Source organism: Alligator mississippiensis, chromosome 3, assembly GCF_030867095.1.
Source record: "Alligator mississippiensis isolate rAllMis1 chromosome 3, rAllMis1, whole genome shotgun sequence".
Classification (NCBI taxonomy): domain Eukaryota; kingdom Metazoa; phylum Chordata; order Crocodylia; family Alligatoridae; genus Alligator; species Alligator mississippiensis.
In genome coordinates, this window is record NC_081826.1 from 7896481 (window position 1) to 7918493 (window position 22013).

At 42.3% G+C, this 22013-nt stretch overlaps 1 protein-coding gene across 5 annotated transcripts in view; it reads left to right on the forward strand.

The window, feature by feature from the left end:
* TRAPPC9 (trafficking protein particle complex subunit 9) overlaps positions 1-22013 on the forward strand; it is an 839741-nt gene that overhangs the window by 54943 nt on the left and 762785 nt on the right. For all 5 annotated transcript variants that reach the window (XM_059723710.1, XM_006258702.4, XM_059723712.1 and 2 more), the window contains one exon: positions 1674-1817. In XM_059723710.1, coding sequence (XP_059579693.1) covers positions 1674-1817 — 144 coding nt within the window. The remainder of the gene's footprint in view (positions 1-1673; positions 1818-22013) is intronic.

Consider the following 22013-nt stretch of genomic DNA (forward strand, 5'->3'; position numbering starts at 1 on the left):
AGAACTTTCTAGTGCTTTTTGTAACTCTTGCATCTGTACTCGCCTGTCCCTGGTCCTCTTTCATTCGTTCTAGTTCCTGGTAGGTTGTCTGAAGAATATAACTTGGGAGCTTTATACAATATAGAATAGGGGTCGGCTATGTTTTTGGGCAGTGTCAAAAAAACCCAGCAACCCCAGCTTGTAATTTATTGGTGTGCCAGGGGTAGACGGCAGGGGAGCTGCGAGGAGCCTGATCCTTGTCATGGCAATGCAGCCCCGGCCCCATCCCCACTGTCCATGCTGAGGTGTGCACACCAAGCAAAATGCCTTTGTGTGCCATGCTCTGGCACCCGTGTGGGGGGTTGCCTGCCCCGATATGAATTGATTGCCAATTAATATGAAAAATAGAAGGTAAGAGGCTTACAGCTTACTGCAGAGTAAGAATGCTAGACTCACTGCAGTCTTTACAAGACTAGGACTGTTAATGATAGAGTCCTGGCTTGTTTCCAGTTTAGATGAGCTGAATGGAATTACTCAAACTCTTCATTCAGTCCTTCATTTCTTGTCCTAACCTGTTTTGTGCTGCTGCTTTGTCATATTTTACCCCTGAAGTGATTTGAAAGATACCTCTATTCCTCACTGAACTATCGCTATGTAAATTGTGCATATGCAGTTGAAGTGTTTGAGATCAAAGCTGCTTCATAAGCGTGCAATATTAATTAATAATCACACTGATGCTAATGTGGAAGCAAGAATTAAAATATTGATTTTAGGCTCCATTAAAAACTTGTGGAAGGAGACTTGCCAGATGTTAAAGGATAATAGCTGAAGAAAAATATTCAACTAGATACTTTTTAGCAGTATTGCAAGCATTAAGAACTAGATCAAATTAATGGCACAATAGAACTGCTTGCAAACTGTCCTGTTATAACTAACTGTTCAGGTTAATGAACATCTTATCAGGAGGTAAAATGGGGAAAGGTTTCACCATCAGCTGCTCCTTGGTAGCTGTGTCATTCTCGTTCACCTGCAGTAATTGGAAGCTAACTTGCCTTTATTTCATTGGGAGTGCAGTTGCTTTGATTTAGCTTCCTGTAGCCATTAGTGTGCACGTGAGCAGTTGCTGTTGTGCGTCAGCAGAAAATCCCTGCCTCCTTCATGAAGATTAATTTTTTTTTAGGTCTGTACCCTGAAAAAATTATATTTGTTTCTCTTTGATTTATTAAGATTTCTTTGAAATAAATATTTTCTTTGTAAAAATTAAATAATGGTTGATTAAAAAAACTTCTGTATTTAAAGTGAACATTTATAGTGAGTGGAGTAGTGTTTGATGGCACGCTACTTACTTAATGAGTTAAAAACCTTCACATATTCTGTCTCCTACTTCACAGGGAAAGGATAATCTGATTTTTCTAAGTTGTAAATGTAACTTCACTGTGTAGTGCTAGAGTGTACAACTAAATTTAGAAGTTGACTTCATAAGTAGGTACTCTAGTGAAAGGGTGGGGGAAGCATTTTTACTGTTTTTTGCCTCTAAATTTGACTGCTGACTTGCATTTTTAATATTTTCAGGTTTATATACCATGTCTTTAAATTATCACATCTATAGAAGACCCAAACGTAACTGTGCTTTAAACCACTTTTTAACTTTTAATAAAAATGCGATAAATGAATTCCAGTATTTTATTTTGCAGGAACTCATAGAGGATGGGCTGCTGTGCAAATGCGTTTACTTCACGAGTTGGTCTATGCCTCTAGAAGAATGGGGAATCCAGCTCTTTCTGTCCGACATCTGTCCTTCCTTCTCCAAACCATGCTAGATTTTCTCTCTGATCAAGGTAGGAATTTCTATTAAAAGTTATAAATTACTTTTATTTTGAAATTTAATGAAGTGGTGCATATGTATGTGAAACATTTGAATATACTTAAATTAAGAATGCAGAAGTTAGAGAATTTTGTTTGAGCACAATGACTGACATAAGCAAGCTATGTGTGTCCAGGTCATGTTTCTGTGTAAAGTCTGTCTTCTACATTTTGTGAGAGAGACTCTTCAATATTTTTATATAAGCAAATTTTGGATAGGGTCGACTGCCTGGCATCAATATTCTTTTTCTTTTTCTGTACCTAATTACATTTATACACAAAAAGTGATTTGATTTTTAACACTTTCTCACAATATTAATCATGTTTTGGTCAAACAGTTACCAAGAGAGTTCATAATTGACTGCATATCTTAGAGAAGCTATTTGAGATGGCATGATCAGTCAAACTGAACAATGGATGCAGTTAAGAAAAGGTATTCTTTATAGAGTAGCAGTTCTCAAACTAGGGGATGTGACTCCACCTGAGATCAGGGCCTTCACAAACATCACAAAGCATCTTATTCACCAGGCGGAACAAGTAATTGTGGGGACAGATAGGGCTTCACCATGGGGCCCCTGATATGCAGTCGCTGTGTATTTGCTCCTGCTCTGTGCTCCATGAAAGTTAAATGAAGGGCAGTTTTGGCTCCAGGTTTATTTCGCATTGTTGGGCAGTTCTGTTAGAGTAGTTAAGGCACAGTAAATCCTCTCCTTATCTTAATGATGTGGAAACAATGGTGACTATGAACGAGATCATATAAAACTGTTGGACTGAGTGGGGTTCTGAATAGAAAACATCTAAAAACCAGCAGTCACACCAGAATGAACAACCTTCTCCAAAAGAAAAGAATCAAACCTTATCGTTAAGTTTTGAGACATCAGCCTTCAGTACCTGGATGCTATGCAATCTAGGTCATAGAGTAGTAGGGCTGGAAGGGAGGTCATCTAGTCCAGTCCCCATCAGATCATAGTTCTTATCACAGGCTAAGGCTTCCCCATACTTCTTACATTTATATACGTACATTGGATACATTTTGCATTTCAACCTATTTGCTTCCCTTTTTACACCCGTGGTTGGTGTCCTGTGGTTCTGTGGCACTTTCCCAGAGTTGAGTTGCTGCTTCTGGTTGTTTCCCCTCTGGATTGTGTGCTCTGTTACTAAAACATTTTGGTCAACACCCCCCGTGGAACCTAGGTTAAAGCTGTCCTTGGTAGGTTGGCCAGATGATGCCCAAAGATGTTCTTTCCAGTTCTGGTCAGACAGATCCCATCTCTTGGCAGCAGTCTTCCCCAGAACATCCTCCCACTGTTGAAAAGTTAGAAGCTGTTGTGTCGACACCACCATCTTAGATTCGTGTTTACTTCCGTGATAGGTCCTGTGCCTGGACATTGCCTTCCAATTCAATCTACCGTGCCCAGCAACAGTATTAGAGACTGGATGTTAGATCCTTTTTTCTTGTTTAAATTCTATTTCAGTAGGTTTTGTTAAATTGTTCAATACCCACTTCTTGGGTGCTAGGTTTTGAACAAGAAGTGGTGCAGTACCATACTCATTTAACTACACATGTGCTGATTGGCTCTGCCTCTGAACAGAGTTTATTTGCATGTGTGCAGAACCACACTAATGTGATTCTGTTACTTCTGATTTGGGTGCTGTTGTACATGGAATGAGTGGAGCAGGTCTCAGCCTGGCAGTGGCATATCTTGTGATACTACCTTTTGTTGTAGAGAGGTGCTCTGGTGCTTTAGAGTTCATAGGTGCCTAAACTTTCACGACTGAAGTTACTTAAAGTGCTTAAAGCTGTGTTGCCACACAGAGGTGCTGCCATCATCTGAGCTCAGCTACTTAGTACCTGTCTCCTCTAAGGCAGCAGTTACAGCAGTTTTCATGCAAAAATACATTTGGAGAAGATGGAAATAGTTGTGACCACTATCTAAGTAATTTCTTAGTGGTTAGGGCATGCTCCAAGAAGATGAGACACTTGGATGATATGGTCTCCTCTGCCAGAAGGGGTTCAAACCCATATCTTTCATCTCTCAGGAGGGAGTCTTAACCATCAAGTAAAAGGCAAGGCTGGGGGCAGGGGAGCAGGAGTGGGGGTCCTCTACTCCTTTTGAACTGATGGGCCACTGTGCAGTGAAAAATGCAAGAAACATTTTTCTTGGTTCACCTTAAATGTGTGTAAGTTAATTTTCCTTTTTGCAATTGTTGCTTCATGGTTGAAGATGTTGGGGAACTGAACAAAATGATCTGACATGGAGTTGTTTTTAAAGTTGCTTGAGGACTTTCATTGGCAACTCTCCAGCATAGGATTTGGCTGGCATGCTGTAGTTCCTCCGCTATCAGTGAGGTTGTTTTATTCAGTGGTCAAAGAAATGTTGAAGGATACAAACATAAATCATCTAATGCACCAGAACAAATGAAGACAATATTTATAGCTCCAAGGGATTTAAATGATAGTATTTGATTTTGGTTTAATTTGCATACTCTTGAGTAAAGCATGATCTGAATTGATTATAGATGTACTTACTCATATTGAGTTGAACATCATACTTATAGTTTTAGTTGTTTGACCCAACAGTTGAAAGTAGTCAGTGTATTGTATTAATCCCAAATCCTGAGGGGGTGTGGGGAGGGAATCGTGATTTTTTTTAATTTTATTTTTTATTTAAATAGAAATCAAAGCTGCTTTTTCTTTTTTTTCTTCCTGGCTTAAGCCTTTACATTTAAGTCATTTTCAAGATTTCCACTGAAGTCATGGAAAGCCATGGGGTTGGAAACTTGCTTTTAAAATGAAAGCTGAGAGTGCCGGATAATTCTTCTGGACACCAAACTTTTAGATAAAATACTATACATCATGAGACTTGAGGTAGCAATTGGTATCACATATATTCATTAATCTAAATGGTCCCCCCTATATTTTCAGAGTGGTAGATAACTAGTTTGGCCCCTTTTTGAAATGTAGTGATCTAAAATATAATGTGCTATTCAGTCTAAATAATCTGTTGTAATGTGGTGTTCAGAGTGTCACAGTCTTGATACTATGTGGCTGGATTCAGATGTGCAGGTATGTGTGGTTTGCAGCACTGCAAACCACGCTCACTGCACATTGAACCATGTTCAGCACTGCTAATTTAGAGTGCAAGGGCAAAATTTGCTACTGGGATTTCCCAGCTGCAACCCCTTCACCCCCTGAAAAAAAAGTGGCACAAAGCATGACAAAGTGACGTGTGCTGGGGCAAACATGGAGATGGGGAAGCAGGCTTCCTTGTCACTGCGCATTGTGTAGTCCCTGTGCTGAGGCTCCCTGTGCTGAGGCACCCTGTGCCCCAGCCAGCTGCTCTGTAGTTGACTGGGGTGCAGTGCGTCTTGACATGGGGGCTCCACATTGTTCCTGCTGGCTAGCCCTGTGCTGAGGCACCCTGCAGCACATGGAGCAGTGGGGAAAATGTGTTGCACTGGTAGGGGCACGAACTGTGGCACAAAGTAGCAGCATAAATTTGTGCTGCTATTCGTGCTGCCACAGATGCACTCCCCTGCTTGCGATGATGGAGCCCATATGTGTAATGTGGGGTGGAAATATAACTTCGGGGGCAAAAACTTTTTTGATTTGTATTTCTCCTGAGACTTCTGTGAGGTTATGTGCAAGTCACTTTTCCTCTTTCTGCCTTAGTTATTAGAATCATATAGATCATGCATGAAGAATAACTCATGTTTACAAACTACATGGAAGATGAAAAGTCCTTTCAATGTTTAAATTAAAATACAGATTTCTTTTTCTGGTTTGTACTGTAATTCACAAAGTATACCACTAGTGATTTATCATTTTTTCCTTGCATTTGTATTACATTTCATTTCTGAAGTACTATCAGAATTTTAAAATGCATTAAGCATAATTAAGGGGCTGCAGTACAATTTGAATTGATTGAGAGGTAGAAAATATATATCAGAGGGAGTTTATTTTCTTTCATATGTAAGAAGTTTCTAAGCTAAAACCTAAATCCATTATCTGTCTTACCTTCATACTTTTGTGGCCTCTGCATATTTAATCTCTCTCAAACAGTGAATTTAAGCTTACTGTGCCTCCGTCTAAAATGGGCAAATTTTAATAAAAGTCACTGTTGTGAAATAGGAGAATACGGGGGGGGGGGGGGGGGAGAAGAACAGGAGGTCTGTGGCAAAACCAAAAATTGAATACAGATCTTTATGATCACATCTCCTTTGCCTTACCCTCATGATCAACTTTTTCTGCAATGAAAAATGTAAAGGAGGAAGCAGATTCTACCTTCTGAAGTGCATTACTGAAAAATTATGATTTTGTGTGAGGGTTGGATCAGGACATACATGGCTGGGCCTGAAGGTAGGCCCTGATGCTAAGTGGGGGTTAGAGGTTCACCGATAGAGATTTTTGGGGCGGATACCTTTAGCTGATGTTTATGGAGGCATATTGGGCGATACTGATCTGATTTCCAATACAGCTGCCTCCAGCTGGTAAGTCTGGTGTGGTGGAAGGGGAGGAGGGAGGGGATGGGTGTGGAGGGGGTGCAGATCAATACCCCCATGTTGAGGGAGAGGGCAGGGGCAGATGCTGCCCAGGTGGGGTGTGGGGGGGGCCGGAGGCTTGGCTTGTGGGGGGGGCTCCTGCCACTGCTCGCACCCTGGGAAGGCTTGTGGGGGCCATGTGCCCCCCGGATCTGTGCAGGGTGGGGCGTGGCAGGCTGCAGTCAGGGCTGCATGGGGCTCTTCTTGGCGGGGGCTGGGCTTGGAGCGGGTGCTGGCGCAGTGCTGGGGGGATGCTGCATCTTCCCCAAATTTCGCCACAGCTCCGCTCCCAGTGCCCACCAGTCACCCGGCTCAGCCCCAGCTCTTCCTGGTGTGTGAGTGGAGGTGGGGCATTGAGCCAGGTCTGTTGTGGGTGGCTGGTGGCAGCAGCGCTGGGAATGGAGCTGCTGTGAAATTTGGGGTAGATGCAGCATCCCCCCAGTGCCGCTGGCGCCTGCTCTGAGCCCAGTCCCTGCTGAGAAGAGCCCCAGGCGGCCCTGGCTGCAGTCTGCACTGCCCCATGCAGATCCAGGCCCTCGCTGTCCTGGGGTACAAGCAACAGTGGGAGCCACCCCCGATGGGCCACAGCTTTGTCCTGTGCCCATCCTGCCCCTGCCCCCTCCCTGCCCGCAGGGGGTGTTGGTCTGTACCCCCTACGCTCCTTCCCTCCCCACTCCCGTTCCACCACACCAGACATACCAGCTGGAGGCAGCTCTCCATGCTGCCGGCTCTGCTCCTCACTGCCTCAGTGCTGTGCTGCAGCTGCACACAGCACTGACATTTATTGGCCAAATTCCTGGCCCCATCAGGCCGATACCCAATACAGCCAATTTTCTTTATATTGATCTGATACCAGACCGATGTATTGGTGCACCTGCGTTGCGGCTCAGGTCAGGGTCTTGATCAGTGGAGCAGAGAACATGGGGCAGGTTCCAGAACAGCTGAGAGGGAGATCCAAGAGATGTAGTCCAGGGTGCAAGCTGAGATTAGAAGCCAGGAGAATCAGAGCTGGTACCAAGTTCCAGGGAATATCCAAGATCAGGGCTGGGAAGAGCCAGAAGCAAGTCGGAATCCAGGACAGCCAGAGACAGCAATGAACGTGAGGCTTTCTGGAGCAGACTGAGGCTTTTGTCCAGGCATGCCTACAGCCCGAGTGGTGCTCTCGGCAGCCAATCGGATTACGGAAAACTGGGGTGGTTGCATTAGCCAGGGATCATCGTCAAACATGGTGGCTCAAGAACTTGGCCTGGCTGGGTCTGACTGACCAGAAGCCCTGGCAAACTGCTGGTTGTTGGTTCACTAAAAGGTCGGTGTGAGCATAAAAATACTTATCAGGACAACACTTGGAGGAAATTTTGATCTTGTAAAAAATGTTATTTAAAAAATTCATTACTTTCCCTTGCCACTCAGAAAAAAAATTCACCCTTCTAGCTTCTATATTTATTTAATTGGAAAACTCTTGTACATCATAAGCCATTATTTCACTTAAGGTGCTACTTCAGTGTGAAAATTCATGTGTAGTTGTATTAATTGTCTTGGATGATCAGGGGAATGAGGAGACTGGCTTATTTAAACTAGTAGAATGAAGGTTGGGGAGCAATATTATTGTTCTCTATAGATGCTGGGGGTGTAACCATCTAGAAAGGAGAACTATATAAGCTAAAGGAAAAATATGGTGTGGCTGCCCAGGTAGCCATGATGCAGGAGCGGCGCTGCTGGGAGTGTTGGGTTGGATATACTGATATGCCCTGCCCCTTTTTTCTTTAGTTGCGGAGGGTTGGCCAAGGATCCACTAAGCAGCACCCTGGCCTCTCCGAGTAGTGGCCTGAGGCTTGCCTCCAGACTATGGGCCCTGGGCTCCCTGCCCCAGGTCTATAACTGAAAACAAACCAATAACCATAAATAAAAAAGGTTGCACTTGTCCTGTGCTGGTCATCTAGGGTCTCTGTAGTTTGTCCTCCGTGTTGTGGTCCTGGTGCCTCAGTTGCCCTGTCCGGGCGCAGGTGGGTAACAGAGCCTTGGCCGGGTGAGGGAAGCCTGCCTGGAGACCATGCCATCCATGTGCATCCCTGGTAGTGGCCCCCTCTGCAGCCACCTCTGGCTGCTCTTGACTCCTCTCTCTGGTTGAGGCTGGCCCTTCCACCCTGCCTGGGTGGCTGGGCTTCCAGTTGCCTGCAGCTGGGGACACTCCCCAATCTGGGACTGCTCACAATGCCGGTGCCTGTTGTGTTGGCTTCCAGCCAGCCAACTGGCCAGTGCAGCTGCAGCACAGCTGCATCTGTTTCAGAGCAGGTGGAGGCGTGGGCACAGGCAGCACAAGAAAATTTGTTAAAAATGGACTCTAAATAAGTTTAGCCTGGAAGTTAGGTTTCTGATCCTCAGAGCTGAAGTTCTCTGGCTGAGCTTTCCAACAGGATTGGTGATAGTGGTAGTAGTCGTGGAATGGAACATAGTTAGTTTTATCCCTTTTCATTTTATCACTTTCAAAAACTGATGTGCTGCATACTCCATGTAGATATATGTTTGATATATGTTATTGCATAACACTGTCAGTCCCAAATTTCCTATAATGCTTCCATTATAACAAACATCAGGCTTGCATCCACATGAGTGGAACCGTGGTTTGTGGTGCCTCAAAGCCTTTTGAGGTGCTGCAAATGCACATGGCACATGTGGATCTGTTTGCCATGCTGAAGCGCGAATATGCAGTGTAGCAGCAAAATTAGATACTGGGAAATCCTGGCATCTAAAAAAAAAAAAGAAAAACCAACAAAAAAACCCCCAAGGGAAAATAAAAGTGGGGTGGCACACATGGCTGTGGCATGTGCCGCCTGAAACTGGAGCCTGGCTGGTCAGAGCCACAGTCAGGCTGCTGGCCAGGCTTTGCATGCCCAGATCACCACTGCTGCAGCCCTGGGAGCTCCCAGGACCCCAGGTAAGGCTGCTGGGGTAAGCCGAGGTGTTGGCTCCACTCTCTCCTACCCCACACAGGGCAGTTACTGCAGGGGTGTTCCCTGGGGACAAGCAGCAGCAGCACAACTATGTGCTGCTGCAGTTTGTCCCTGGGGAAATGTATGTGCACACTTGTCTGGACGCGCCCTGGTTGTCTGCACATTGGTTAAATACATGCACATTCTTCACTCCTATGATCTACTTCAAATATAAGTGTATTCAGTTTAACTGCATAATTGCTGAAAGAGACTAAGAGCGGTCAAATTCAAGGCTGCTATAGCACCTTCAAATTGGTTAGGTCACTTTTATGCCTCCAGCATGAAATAGATCATTCTGAGAAACCAGGTAAGAGTCTGAATGAGGTGCCAAAAATGCAGTGCAGGTTATTTCTCTAAATACTGAGCATTGGGGTAAGTGCATAATCTTGGTATGTGCATAGCCTTTTCTGTTGAGTCTGAAGCTGTGTAGTTCAATGGACACTGCTTATGATAGCTGGGGAATGGAAACAGCGGTTCAGGAGGGCTTTCCCAGTCCTGTGGCTTTAAACATCTTTCCTGTGCAGCTCTTAAGATGTGCTTTAACAAACTAATACTGAATACTAGTACAAAATGAGATGTTCTATAGTAGTTGAATGCTTAATTCTGTTGAAAGTTGCTATGTCAAATGAAATTTTAATTACTTTGCAGTTCCAGTTCTTTCTGTCAAGGTACTAGAAAAATGTTCTACCATGTTGACATATACGTTTTGAATAATGGAGTAGCTGGATAGGTCTGTGAAGAATGAGATGATCAGCTATATGAGTGTGTCGTGCATAATGTTCGTTTGGAAAATATTTCACTGTAGAGATGGATTAAGATCTTTTTTGCATGGTGGATGCATGAAATTAAACTGTAAAAATAGGCAAATTCCTATTTTTTTTCTATTCCTTTGAAACAAAACTGGAGCCATGGCTTCTAGAATACCAAAAATAGCAAGACATTGAGATTCAGCTGGCTGCAATTTGAAGGTACATCATTAAATCAATTAATGCTATTACTACATGAAGAGCTTGTTTCAGTTATGCCATAAACTTTTATTTTCAAACCTTGAAACTAGTGTTTTTTGCGTCTCAATTTTCTGAAAACAACTTCTTGAGCTATTATTTACAAGATCTGTTGACTGACTAAAGGTTAAAATATGAAAACAAAATAATTCAGCTCTTTTGAGCATAAGTTCTAAAATTCCTTCCATGCCTTTCTGTTCTACAGCATGAAAAGCTATTGATAGAACTGTGGCAGATAATGCCAATGGTTTTAAAACTGTAAAGCTTTTTAAAATTGGCTTTTATTAAGCATAATTTTTAAGCACCTATTTAAAATTAATTCTGCAATCACGACAATTCTGAGGGCCTAAAATCATTTAAATAAAATAATAGCGAAGCAGTAATTGCAGGTGAGGTTTGTAAGGAAGTTGAACCAGTGAAGTGTCACAGCAATATTTTGACCATAGTAACCTCTTCTATAGCTGCAAAATACATTTTTTCATATCAATTGCATTCAGCCAGTGCCATCTCATTCAAAGCTGAGGAACCGGGAGTTGAAAAAGTAGGAAACTACCATGCTTTGTTTGCATTCGTTAACTGGAAGAAGAAAGCAAGAGGGTGAGATCTACTATTTAAGAAATCTTGAAGGATATGATTACAAGAAACTATCAATACAATATACCAACTATGGATATTTCCTTTGTTTAATAAATTAGTCATTTTAAATATAAAACATGTTTTCATAACCTGAGTTCATATTCACAACAATAAGATAATTTTCTAACACTGTTTTGTGCATTTTAATTGAATTAAAATTATAATTCAACTGTACTTTGCAAATCATGATGAATGCTAGAGAATAAAGTATGAATATTAATAAATGCTAAGCTTTATGAATTAATATGGGTAGGTATAATGAATCCTCCTGATTTTAGCTAAAAAGGTACCAGGTTTTTTATAAAAGCTGTGGTTGCAAACCAATATCTTTTAATAGTTTCCAGCAGCCTTTAGGAATTGAGCTTTTTTTTTCCTTAAAAAAAACAAAAACAAAACTACACAGTACACCAGTGGGCTTCAATATCGCACTGAATTCATAGACTACGCTTTAAAAACCCTTTTTGTCAATTGTCCTTAGGCTGATTCTAGAGAGAGGCTCCTGCAAGGAAAACTTCTCTGGGGAGGAGGAGAGCCAACACTGGAAGAGGGATAGAAGCTCTTTCCTAAGGTCCAGTCATCCAATATTGAGTTCTGAACTGATTGCGTGGTGCTAAGGGTGGCACTGCCTCAATTGGCAAAGTGTAATGTCATCTGGACTCTTATTAGCTCAGTATTGAGTACAGCTACTCCTCACATAACGTCGTAGTTACTTTCTTGAAGTTAAGCGAATCCAATTATGTCATGGTAGTTACCTACTAGCAGGCGGTGGCCAAATAATGTTATAACTGAACATTGCATGACATTAAACGAGTATGTTCTCTAATAGATCAGCAATGTAATAATGAAACAACGTTAACTGGGACGACGTTAAGTGAGGAGTACCTGTACTTGCATTCATTTTCATTCGCTTCTTATAGAGCTGGATCTTTCTCAGCAAGGAGACAGTTCCCACTAGTTTCTCAGACTCTTCCAGTGAATGGAGGCAAGATAATCAGGGAGGATGTATTTCTTTGAGTCCGTGTCAGCCTCTAGTGATGTCCTCTGCTAGTTGAAGTGGTCAACTCTCAATCATCTACCTTGGCAGGAAAAATTGAAATTGAAAATCTTTCAGGACATGTTGGCAGACTCCCTGGTGGAAGTCATTTGAAAGAAATGAGTTGAGTTTTTGCAACATACCTCTTTGGGACATCTGCTAACGCCAATTATTGTGAGCTGCTTGAGCTGATAGAAATTGTATGGCAAATATCAGTGTCTATCAGAGCCATATCAGATGGGGCAAGTGGGAAGTACAAAGTCCTGAATAGGGATTTGAGTACTTATCTGTCTCACTGCCTGTTACCTTGTTCATCTTTTGAAGAAAAATTGAAGCAGCAAAGTTCATTCCTCAAGAGAAGAAGATCAAAAAGGTGTACCTTTTGGGAGAAAGGTCTACTTTTGGCAAACCTTCAAGGGCTAGTAACCAATTATCTAGAATTATTTGCTAGATATGACTTGTTCCTCAAACAAGGCTTTTGAATTAATTTTTTTTAAACATCATGGGTAGAGTTGGAAGAGAGGTAATCCAACACTGCCACCAATGTTGTTGATATATACATTTTAATATTGATTTATTTCTATAGAAGTAAAATAGAAATAAGCAGCAACTTTTTGGACCTGCAGCCTAGGTGAGTGGTGCTGGGTCAGTCTACGGTACGGTCTGATCCCGCCATGTGGTGCAGGCTTGGAAATCTGGCAGTGGCAGAGTGGTGGCAGTGTTAATTGCTGCCTCTCCCCCACCACCAGATTTCTGGACCTGTGGAAAGCACTGTGGGCCAGATCTGGTGCTGATGAAGTAATTTTTTGTGGCAAACCCTTTGGGAATCACTGGTCTAATTTGTTCTTAAAATCTCTGGGAAAGGAGATTTCATGATATTATGGTAGTCCCCCTGTATTCTACTTGAATCTTCCTGACTGAAAATTAAGCTGATTTTGTTGGTGTAGTTGTTGTTGGTCTTCCCCCATTGGCCATTGTTTCTCTTGCTTACTGGAAGATTGGCTCCCCCAGCCTTCTCTTTTCTAGGCTAAACAAACTCATTTTCTTCAACATTTCTAAGTCATTTTTGTTCCTTTCCTTTTTTACAAATGTATCCACATTTTTTGTAAAGTGTGGTTGTCAAAATAAGACATTATTTCGGTTGAAGCCTTACCAGCCCTGAGTACAGTGGAGTAGTTGCTATCCATGTCTTGCATATGATGTTTCTGTTAATATAGCCAAAAATGAGATTTAACTTTTTCCAGCAGTGTCACACTGTTGACTCAATCAGCTTGTGATTCACTAACCTCCACATCCTTTTGTGCTGTACTATCTCTGTTTTGCATGTGTACATTTAATTTCTCCTGGCTCAGTGTAATGCAAATGGAGGCCAGCCTTGCAGCAAATGGTATGCCGCAAGGTAAGCCCCGCACCCTTGCTGAGTGCCACTCAGACCCCCTTCCCCTGCCCAGTCTGTTGCTCTGCTTTCTGCTCTATTTGTTGCTGTATTCCCTGTCCCCTCCCTGCTCTGTCAGGAGTTGCACAGGCTGCCCATACCACTTGTGGCATGAGTGCCATAGTTTGACCACTTCTGGTATAGCACTTAGCATTTGTCTGTTGAATTAAATGTGTTTGGTTTTTGGCCAGTTGTCCAGTTTTTTTCAAAATGACTTTGAATTCTGTCTGCCTGCCCCCCTCTTTAGTGTACTTGCCACCCTTTTCCTTGCAAGCTTGGTACAGTCTCCAAGATTCATAAGGATGCTCTATTCCATCTAAGTCATTAACATTCTCTAAAATGCTTTTTTACCAGCTAGCTGTTTGGGTGCCCTGGGCAGGGCTTGATGGAAGTGGTGTTGTTCAGAGCCTTACCTGCCACAGGACAGGCTCCCTGCGTTGTGGTTGCTGGTAAGACATGGGCTTTGGGGGTTACAGCCACAGTTGTGGGGTAGGTTCCTTGCACACTGGTTGTAGCAACCCCCACACAGTGGTGGGGCCACCATTATGGTGTGCCTCTTACCTGGTGCCCTTCTCACCCACCCCTAATTTTGTATGTTCCTCAAACTTCTGAAAGAATTGTTTTCCCCAGCATTTCAAAAACTTGGAGTTATTTGATTGTGGTGTTTCATAAGCCATAGTAATAATGTAATGTAACCAAAATAACGTGGTCTGCATCCTTACATTATTAGTGAGAGACTATTAAGATATTATTTCTTGGTCTTCCAAACTGTATATTTTAAAAGTTATTAATAGGATAAAATAACTTGTCTGCCACATTAACTTCCCTTTCTACTTGGGTATATAGTTTGACCAACAGTGGTGCTGGTCAGCTATTGGGATGACCAATGGAAAACCTAACAATCAGAAGAGAAGAGTTTGTATTCCTTGATATTGCAGCAGTATTGTATTGTCAGGAAACAGTTTATTCTTTTTTCTTATTTTGTAGGAAGAAAAAAAATAAAGAAACATAATTCTATATATAAACAGGATTTTATAAAAAAGATTTCACTATCAAAGAATTATCTGTTTTCATCTTTTCATGGATGCCACTTGGATACTAAAATAAAGGGATGCTTAAATGCAACAGGAAAAGCTCTTGTGACCGATGTTACTGATAGTAAAATATTTAGGGTTTTGTGGGGAGAATGATTGAGAATTCCTTCCTTGCTCATTCTTCCTCCATAAATACTTTAAATTTCTAATCTTACTTTATATAAATTTTTTGGCTTTCACTTAATTTTTGTTATAAGGCTTTAGTCTTGCTGCTTAGATGCTTAGTTTGTTTTGGTCTGGCTTAATTTTAATAGAATTTTGGCTGTGATGTGTAATGAATTTATATACAACTTACTAGTGCAATTCCCCGAAGTAGAAGTAGCTTTCTGGCTGTGACATGAGATTTATAAAAAAGTGAATAGTTTTCTTTGGGGAAAATGTTCTAGTCAAATTTCTCTGCTAATATTCACAGGAACTTAAACCTAAAATTCTAAAGAGTGAAGATTAACAGCATACTTCAATGTCCTACTCTTGGATTTATGTTGTTTTAAACTACATGGTTCAAGTAATTCATATGTTTAATACTATTTGGAAAAAAACTCTGAACGTGGTCAACTTCCATTGCAATCCACTAAAAAAAAAAAAATAGAAGAAAAGCCAGCACCATGTTTTCTAGAGAGTTCAGTATTTATTTTTATGATGCATATGCGTTTGCTTTGTGAAATTTTAAAACTAAAACTGTTAGTTTTGACTTTGTCATTTGACCTGTCAGTTAATATTTTAAGATTGGTCTGCCTGATTAAAAAACTTTATCAATAAAATATTTAGTGCTGTATATAGTCATTGGATTCTTTCCTGAGATAAATGTCCTAATTATTTAGAGTGGTAGAGCAAAGGATTCTCCCTATAGAATTTGGACACCCCCCCCCCCCCCCCAAAAAAAAAAAAAAAAAAAGAAAAAACCCAAAACTCAATTTAGTTTTTCTGGATTCTTTGGTTAATTTTGAAACTTCTTTTTTTTTTTTTTTAAGTTCATAGGTTTCATAGATATTTGGGCTGGAAGGGACCCTGAAGGATCATTGAGTCCAGCCCCCCTGCCCCAGGGGCAGGAAGTCAGCAGGGATCATAGGATCCCAGCAAGATAAACATCTAAATGTCTCTTGAAGGCGTTCAAAATGGTTGCTTGAACCACCTCTGGCAGCAGTCTATTCCAAACCTTGGGGGCTCAGACAGTAAAGAAGTTCTTCCTTACGTCCAGCCTCAATCGGTCACAGAGGAGTTTGTGACCATTCGATCTTCTCATCCCTTGGGGCACTGTGGTGAACAGACGTTCCCCCAGATCCTGGTGGTCACCCCTGATAAACATATAGGTGGCCACCAGATCACCCCTGAACCTGCGCTTTTCCAGGTTGCAGAGTCCCATGGCTCTCAGCTTCTCATCATATGGTCTGTTTTCCTGACCTCTGATCGTGCGCGTGGCTCTCCTCTGCACTCTCTCAACCTTCTCCACATCCTTTTTGATTTGTGGAGCCCAAAACTGGACACAGTACTCCAGGTGTGGCCTCACCAAGGCTGAGTACAACAGGAGAATGACGTCCCGGGATTTGCTTGAGAAGCATCTATGGATGCAAGCCAGCGTTTTGCTCGCTTTACTAGCCACGGCATCACATTGAAGGCTCATGTTCATCTTGTGGTCAATCATGACCCCCAAGTCCCTTTTGTCCATAGTGCTAGCCAGCGTAGAACTGCTGAGCCTATAAGCATGCTGCGGGTTTTTCTTCCCAAGGTGGAGAAACTTGCATTTTTTCGATGTTAAACACCATCAGGTTCTCATCTGCCCATTTCCTGAGCCTGTTAAGATCATCCTGGATCACCCTCCTGTCCTCAGGTGTGGATGCTTTACCCAAGAGTTTGGTGTTGTTGGTGAACTTGGCCAGTCTGCTTCTGACACCAATGTCTACCTCATTGATGAAGATGTTAAAGAGTGTAGGCCCTAGGACAGAGTCTTGAGGGACGCCACTGGTCACAGCGCAACATGGCGACTGACTTCCAACAACCACCACCCTCTGGGTCCTACCACAAAGCCAATTCCCTAGCCAGCAGATCGTGGTGTGGTTGAGGCTGCAGTTAGCCAGTTTTGCCAAGAGGTGATCATGGGATACCATATCGAAGGCTTTTTTAAAGTCAGGATATATGACATCAATCTCTTATCCCTTGTCCAGGTGATAGGTCACCTGGTTGTAAAAGGAGATGAGATTGGTTAAGCAAGACCTACCTGCAACAAACCCGTGCTGGGTATCCCTCAGGATATTGCCGTCAGCTAGTCTGTTAAGGATGGCCTCTTTGATAATCTTTTCCAAGACCTTCCTCAGGATAGAGGTCAGGCTGATGGGCCTGTAGTTTGCCGGATCCACTTTCCTCCCATTCTTGAAGATAGGCATGACATTGGCCTTCTTCCAGTCTTCAGGCACTACACCAGAGTGCCAGGAGTTCTCAAAGATCCGTGCCAGGGGCTGAGCTATGATGCTTGCCAGTTCCTTCAGTACCCTTGGGTGTAAACCATCAAGGCCGGCTGACTTGAAGGTATCCAGCGTGTCAAGGTGTTCCTTCATGAGGTCAGCTTCAATGGAGGGTAAGGAATCTCCCTCACCTGGGCCTCCCTGATGCACAGTGGGCAGGGGCATCCCATGGGACTGATGAAAGACTGACGCAAAGTACCCATTTAGCAAGTTTGCTTTTTCATGGGCATTGGTTGTCAGTTGTCCCATATGGTTTAGCAGGGGTCCAGTGTTGCCCTTGCTTTTCCTCCGGCTCCCCACATATCTGAAAAAGGACTTTTTTATTGTCCTTGATATTTGTAGCTAGCTGGAGTTCCATCGCAGCCTTGGCTTCCCTGGTTCGCTCTCTGCAGGTCCGGACCTGAGCAGAGTATTTCTCCTTGGTGGTGGTTCCAGTCCTCCATCCTTTGTAGGTCTTTCTTTTAAGGCGCAGGAGGTTTGCTAGTTCCGTGGAGAGCCAAGGGGGCTGCTGTGCTCTTTTGCTGTCTTTCCTCTGAGATGGGATGGACTTCGCTTGCGCATCCAGGATTGCTCCCTTAAGAAGCGACCACTTGTCTTGAACTCCCCTCCCCTTTGGGTTGTGGCCCCTTAGGGCCTCCCTGACGAGTCTCCTGAGCTTGTCAAAGTCAGCTTTCCTGAAGTCAAAGACTTCTGTATTACTGACTGACTTACCAGCTTTGCAGCAGATGGTGAACGTGATCAGCTTGTGATCACTGTCACTGAACTTCCCTTCGATCGATTAGGTCGCTGATTAAGTGGTTCCCAGTTGCCAGTACCAGGTTGAGCAGCGCTTTATCTCTCTTCGGCCCGTAGATTTCCTGCATCAGATAGAGGTTATCCACAGATGAGAGAAAGCTTTGCGACTGCTCGGATTTGTCTGAGTGCTCTTCCCACGAGATGTCTGGGTAGTTAAAGTCTCCCATGGCAACCATACACTGGGAGCATGTGGCCTCAGCCAATTCCCTGGCAAACTCCTGGTCAAGATCTTGACCCTGGGTAGAGGGTCTGTAGTAGACTCCCACCATAGTATCCCCTGTGCTGTGTTCCCCATGGATTTTAACCCAGAGGGTCTCAAGTCCACCATGGGTGCCAGTGTTGGCCTGCAGGGATGTGTAGCTTTCCTTGACACAGCTACACCCCCACCCCTTTTGTCTACTCGATCCCTCCTGTACAGGGTATAGGCATATATACCTGTGGCCCAGTCATGGCTGGAGTCTCACCAGGTCTCCATTATCCCTATGACATCATAGTTATTTGGAGGACAAGTTCCTCCTGTTTATTCCCCAAACTCCTGGCATTTGTATAGGTACACAGGTGTCCCTTTGGGGGCCCTTGCCTTGCCTACAGTTCATACAATTCCACTTACTGTTATAGCTATTGTAGTTAATCTCACCAGTGAAATAATTAATTAATAGCTAAATCTCTCCAGTTGTATATGGTGGACTAGTTTTTCAGGAAGGGGAGGAGCTTATTGAATCTTGACTTTTATTGTTCACAAATCTGATAAAATAAGTTCACGTTAGTGTGCGGTAAAGCTGTGATAGCAGTTTTGTGCCCTAACTTCACATGTTCAATTCTGCATATTTTAATGAAGAAAATCCAGCTCATATTAATCAATAATCCGATGCTGGAGAATATATAATACCTAATCTTACTGTATTACTGTATTTTTAATTCTTACAAGTGATTTGTCATAGCTTCTAAACTTGAGAAAGTAAATGAACTGTATGACCTGAGCAACAGTGTGCCTGATGTAAGATGTTACCAGCTGCTCTGCTCTTTTGTGAAATCTGAATGCTGTCAAGGAAAGCTTTGTATGCACTCTTCCTTTTTAAGGGGAAGGAAAGGCCTCTTTTCTATTGTGGTAAATTTGCAGAAGCATGACTTAGTTGTGATGCAAAATACTGGTAATCAGCTGAGGAGTGGTAATAAGTACTTTTGCCAAGGTAGACTACATTGCTTTGGTGAATGACATAAGCTGGAACAGCAAAAACTTTGTTATGTCCATTTACTTGCTTTCACTGTAGGGCCTTTGCTAGCACAAAAAATGGCAAAAAAGATGCAATTCAAATGCAGTGTTATGCTGACAAAAGTAGACCTGGCCCTTAAGTCAAGTAGAACATCTCAAGAAACACTTGTTAATTGAAAACCACCTCTAATAAAAATTGATTTTTACAGTGAAAATCTAATTAGTCATGCTACTTCATACATTATCTAAGTATAGGTTTTAAAGACGGAGCATTATATCAATGAAGTATAATTTGAGTATTTTATAGAAGGATTCATTGAATGCCTTGCAATCCGAAACTTGACATCCAATTCATAGAATCAGAGAAAATCATAGAAAATTTGAGTTGGAAGGGACCTCAGGATGTCATATAGTCTAGTCCCCCTCTCAAAGCAGAACCATCCCCACCTACATCATCCCAGACAAGGTTTTGTCTAGCTGGATCTTAAAAACCTCCAAAGATGGAGATTCTGCCACCTCTCTGGGTAATCTCTTCCAGTGATTTACTAACCTCCTTGTGAGAGAGTTTTTCCTAATATCTAACCTAGACTTCCCTTGCAGCAACGTGAGCCCATTGCTCCTTGTTCTGTCATCTGCCGCCACTGAGAACAGTCCAGCTCCATCCTCTTTGCAACCACCCTGTAGGGCGTTGAAGGCTACTATTAAATCCCCCCTCAGTCTTCTCTTGATTAAATAAGCCCAAGTCATGTCTCCCAGCCCCCGAAGCATTTTTGTTGCCTTCTGCTGAACTCCCTCCAGTTTGTCCACATCCTTTCTGTTGGGTCCCAAAACTGAACACAGGACTCCAGAAATAGCTTCACCAGTGCCAAATAGAGGGGAAGAATCACGTCCCTTGATCTTGTGGCAGCACTTCTACTAATGCAGCTCAGGATGCCATTAGCCTTTGCAACAAGGGCGCACTTGACTCATATTCACCTAAGTGTGCACTGTAACCCCTCAGGGCCTTTTCTTCTGAGATGCTGCTTAGCCAATTGGTTCCACTTCTCCTAATTGAACCTCATGAGACTTCTTTTGATCCAGTCCTCCAATATGTTGAGGTCTGTCTGAATCCTAGCTCTACCACCAGTGTATCTGTCCGTCCGCGCCCCCCCCCCCCCCCCCGATAGCATCTGCAAACTTGCTGAGGGTGCCCTCTATCCCATCTTCCAGGTTGTTGATGAAGATATTGAACAGAACTGACCCCTGGGGCACTCCACTTGATGCTGGCTGCCAACTAGTCATCAAGCCATTGATTACTACCCTTTGAGCCAGTTCTCTGTCCCCTTATAGTCCATTCATCGAACCTGTACTTTCTTAGCTTGCTTGCAAGAATGTTGTGGGAGACCATATTAAAATCCTTGCTAAAGGCAATTATACACTTTTGGACAAATAATTAATATATTGCACCATGATAGAGGAATGCAGAAGTCCTTGAGTCTCAGTACAGTGCACTGTGATCAAATAGAACATTGTTTTTTTTTTTTAAGCAGTGACTATGATTGTGAATCTGTCTTCACATATTCATTAATATTTGTCAATCACAGCTGCATTAAGGCTTTCTTAAGCTTCCCTCTGTATTACTGTTTTTTAAAATAATTTTCCTTGTTAAACTCTTCTAAAGGAGCAAAAGTGCAGCCTTGTGGTACCTTGCTGGGGATTTGAGTGCAGTTGTAAACTGCTAAAATAATCCAAGGAAAATAAGATTTTATCTTGGGATTCTAGAGGCTGTCATTATTATTGGTACGAAAGAGAACAATTGCCTAGTTTAATTGGGAACTTTCTTTAGTGGTAGTAATTTGTTTTCATTGGCAGTTCTACTCTTTAATAATCTGGAAAACAGTTGGGTCTTTGTTTTACATCTAAATATTCAGCAACATTGGCTAGTCACAACATATCATTTGGCTTAATGACAGCATGTGCAAGTTATATTAAATAATTGCATAAAACCATTTTTAGAAACAGGTCTATTGATTTAAGGGCTCAAGTAAATGAAGGTTTAATCAGATTGAGCAGAGATTCTATTATAAATTAACATTTGACTTTAACTTACGAGTGAAAGTGAAGAATTACTTAACTGACATTGTTAATGAGCTGGTTTTAATGTGTCGGAATGCATGTTTGTTGACTGAAAGTGCCTGACTTGTTTTTGCATAACTCATTAGTCTTTCTAACGGGAACTCGTTAATTATAATGGTGTAGAACTCTCCAGTCTATTTCAGTATGGAGACCCAAATCTTTAATGTAGTAATTGAGAAATATTTTGTAGCAACAATATTTGGGAAATGTTCTTAAACTTATTTTAATTGCACACATTTCTATGTGTAGTGTGTTTACCATGTACTGTATAACGGTATCAAGGTGAGGAGAGATTTATTAATCTGGTAGATATCTTATGGTTGGAAGTGGGATGAAGAACTATGAAGGTAAGGAAGGCTTTCTACCTTGCCATGAAATGTTGTGTATTCCTGGTTGTTGGTAATGTGGTGGGGGGCACCTTAAGTCATCTTTCCTGCTTTCAAGGTGATACTTGAGGTGTGCCATTTATGCCTTTTTTTTTTTTAATATGTTACTGTATTGTGAAAATATTTTTCTATAGATGCCATTAGTTTGCAGCAATGTAATGAGTTAAGAGCCACTGGGCACTAGCCCTAGACACTAAGTTAGAGGAGCTGCAAGAACAGCAGCAGCTGCCACTGCTGCTACAGGTTCTACTGCTTCTGCGGCCCCCCTGGGCACAGGTCCTTGTTACTTCTCTGTGGTTTTGCATATGTTATTGATCACACAGAAAGTAGACATGCACATGAGTAAATAGTTAATGTTAAAGGATGAATATAGGATTGGCTGCCTTGAACAAGAAGATCATGTGAACTTTGCATTGTGAGTGATATAAGATGTTTCTTAGGCTGTCATTGAATTAAGTTACTATAAGAT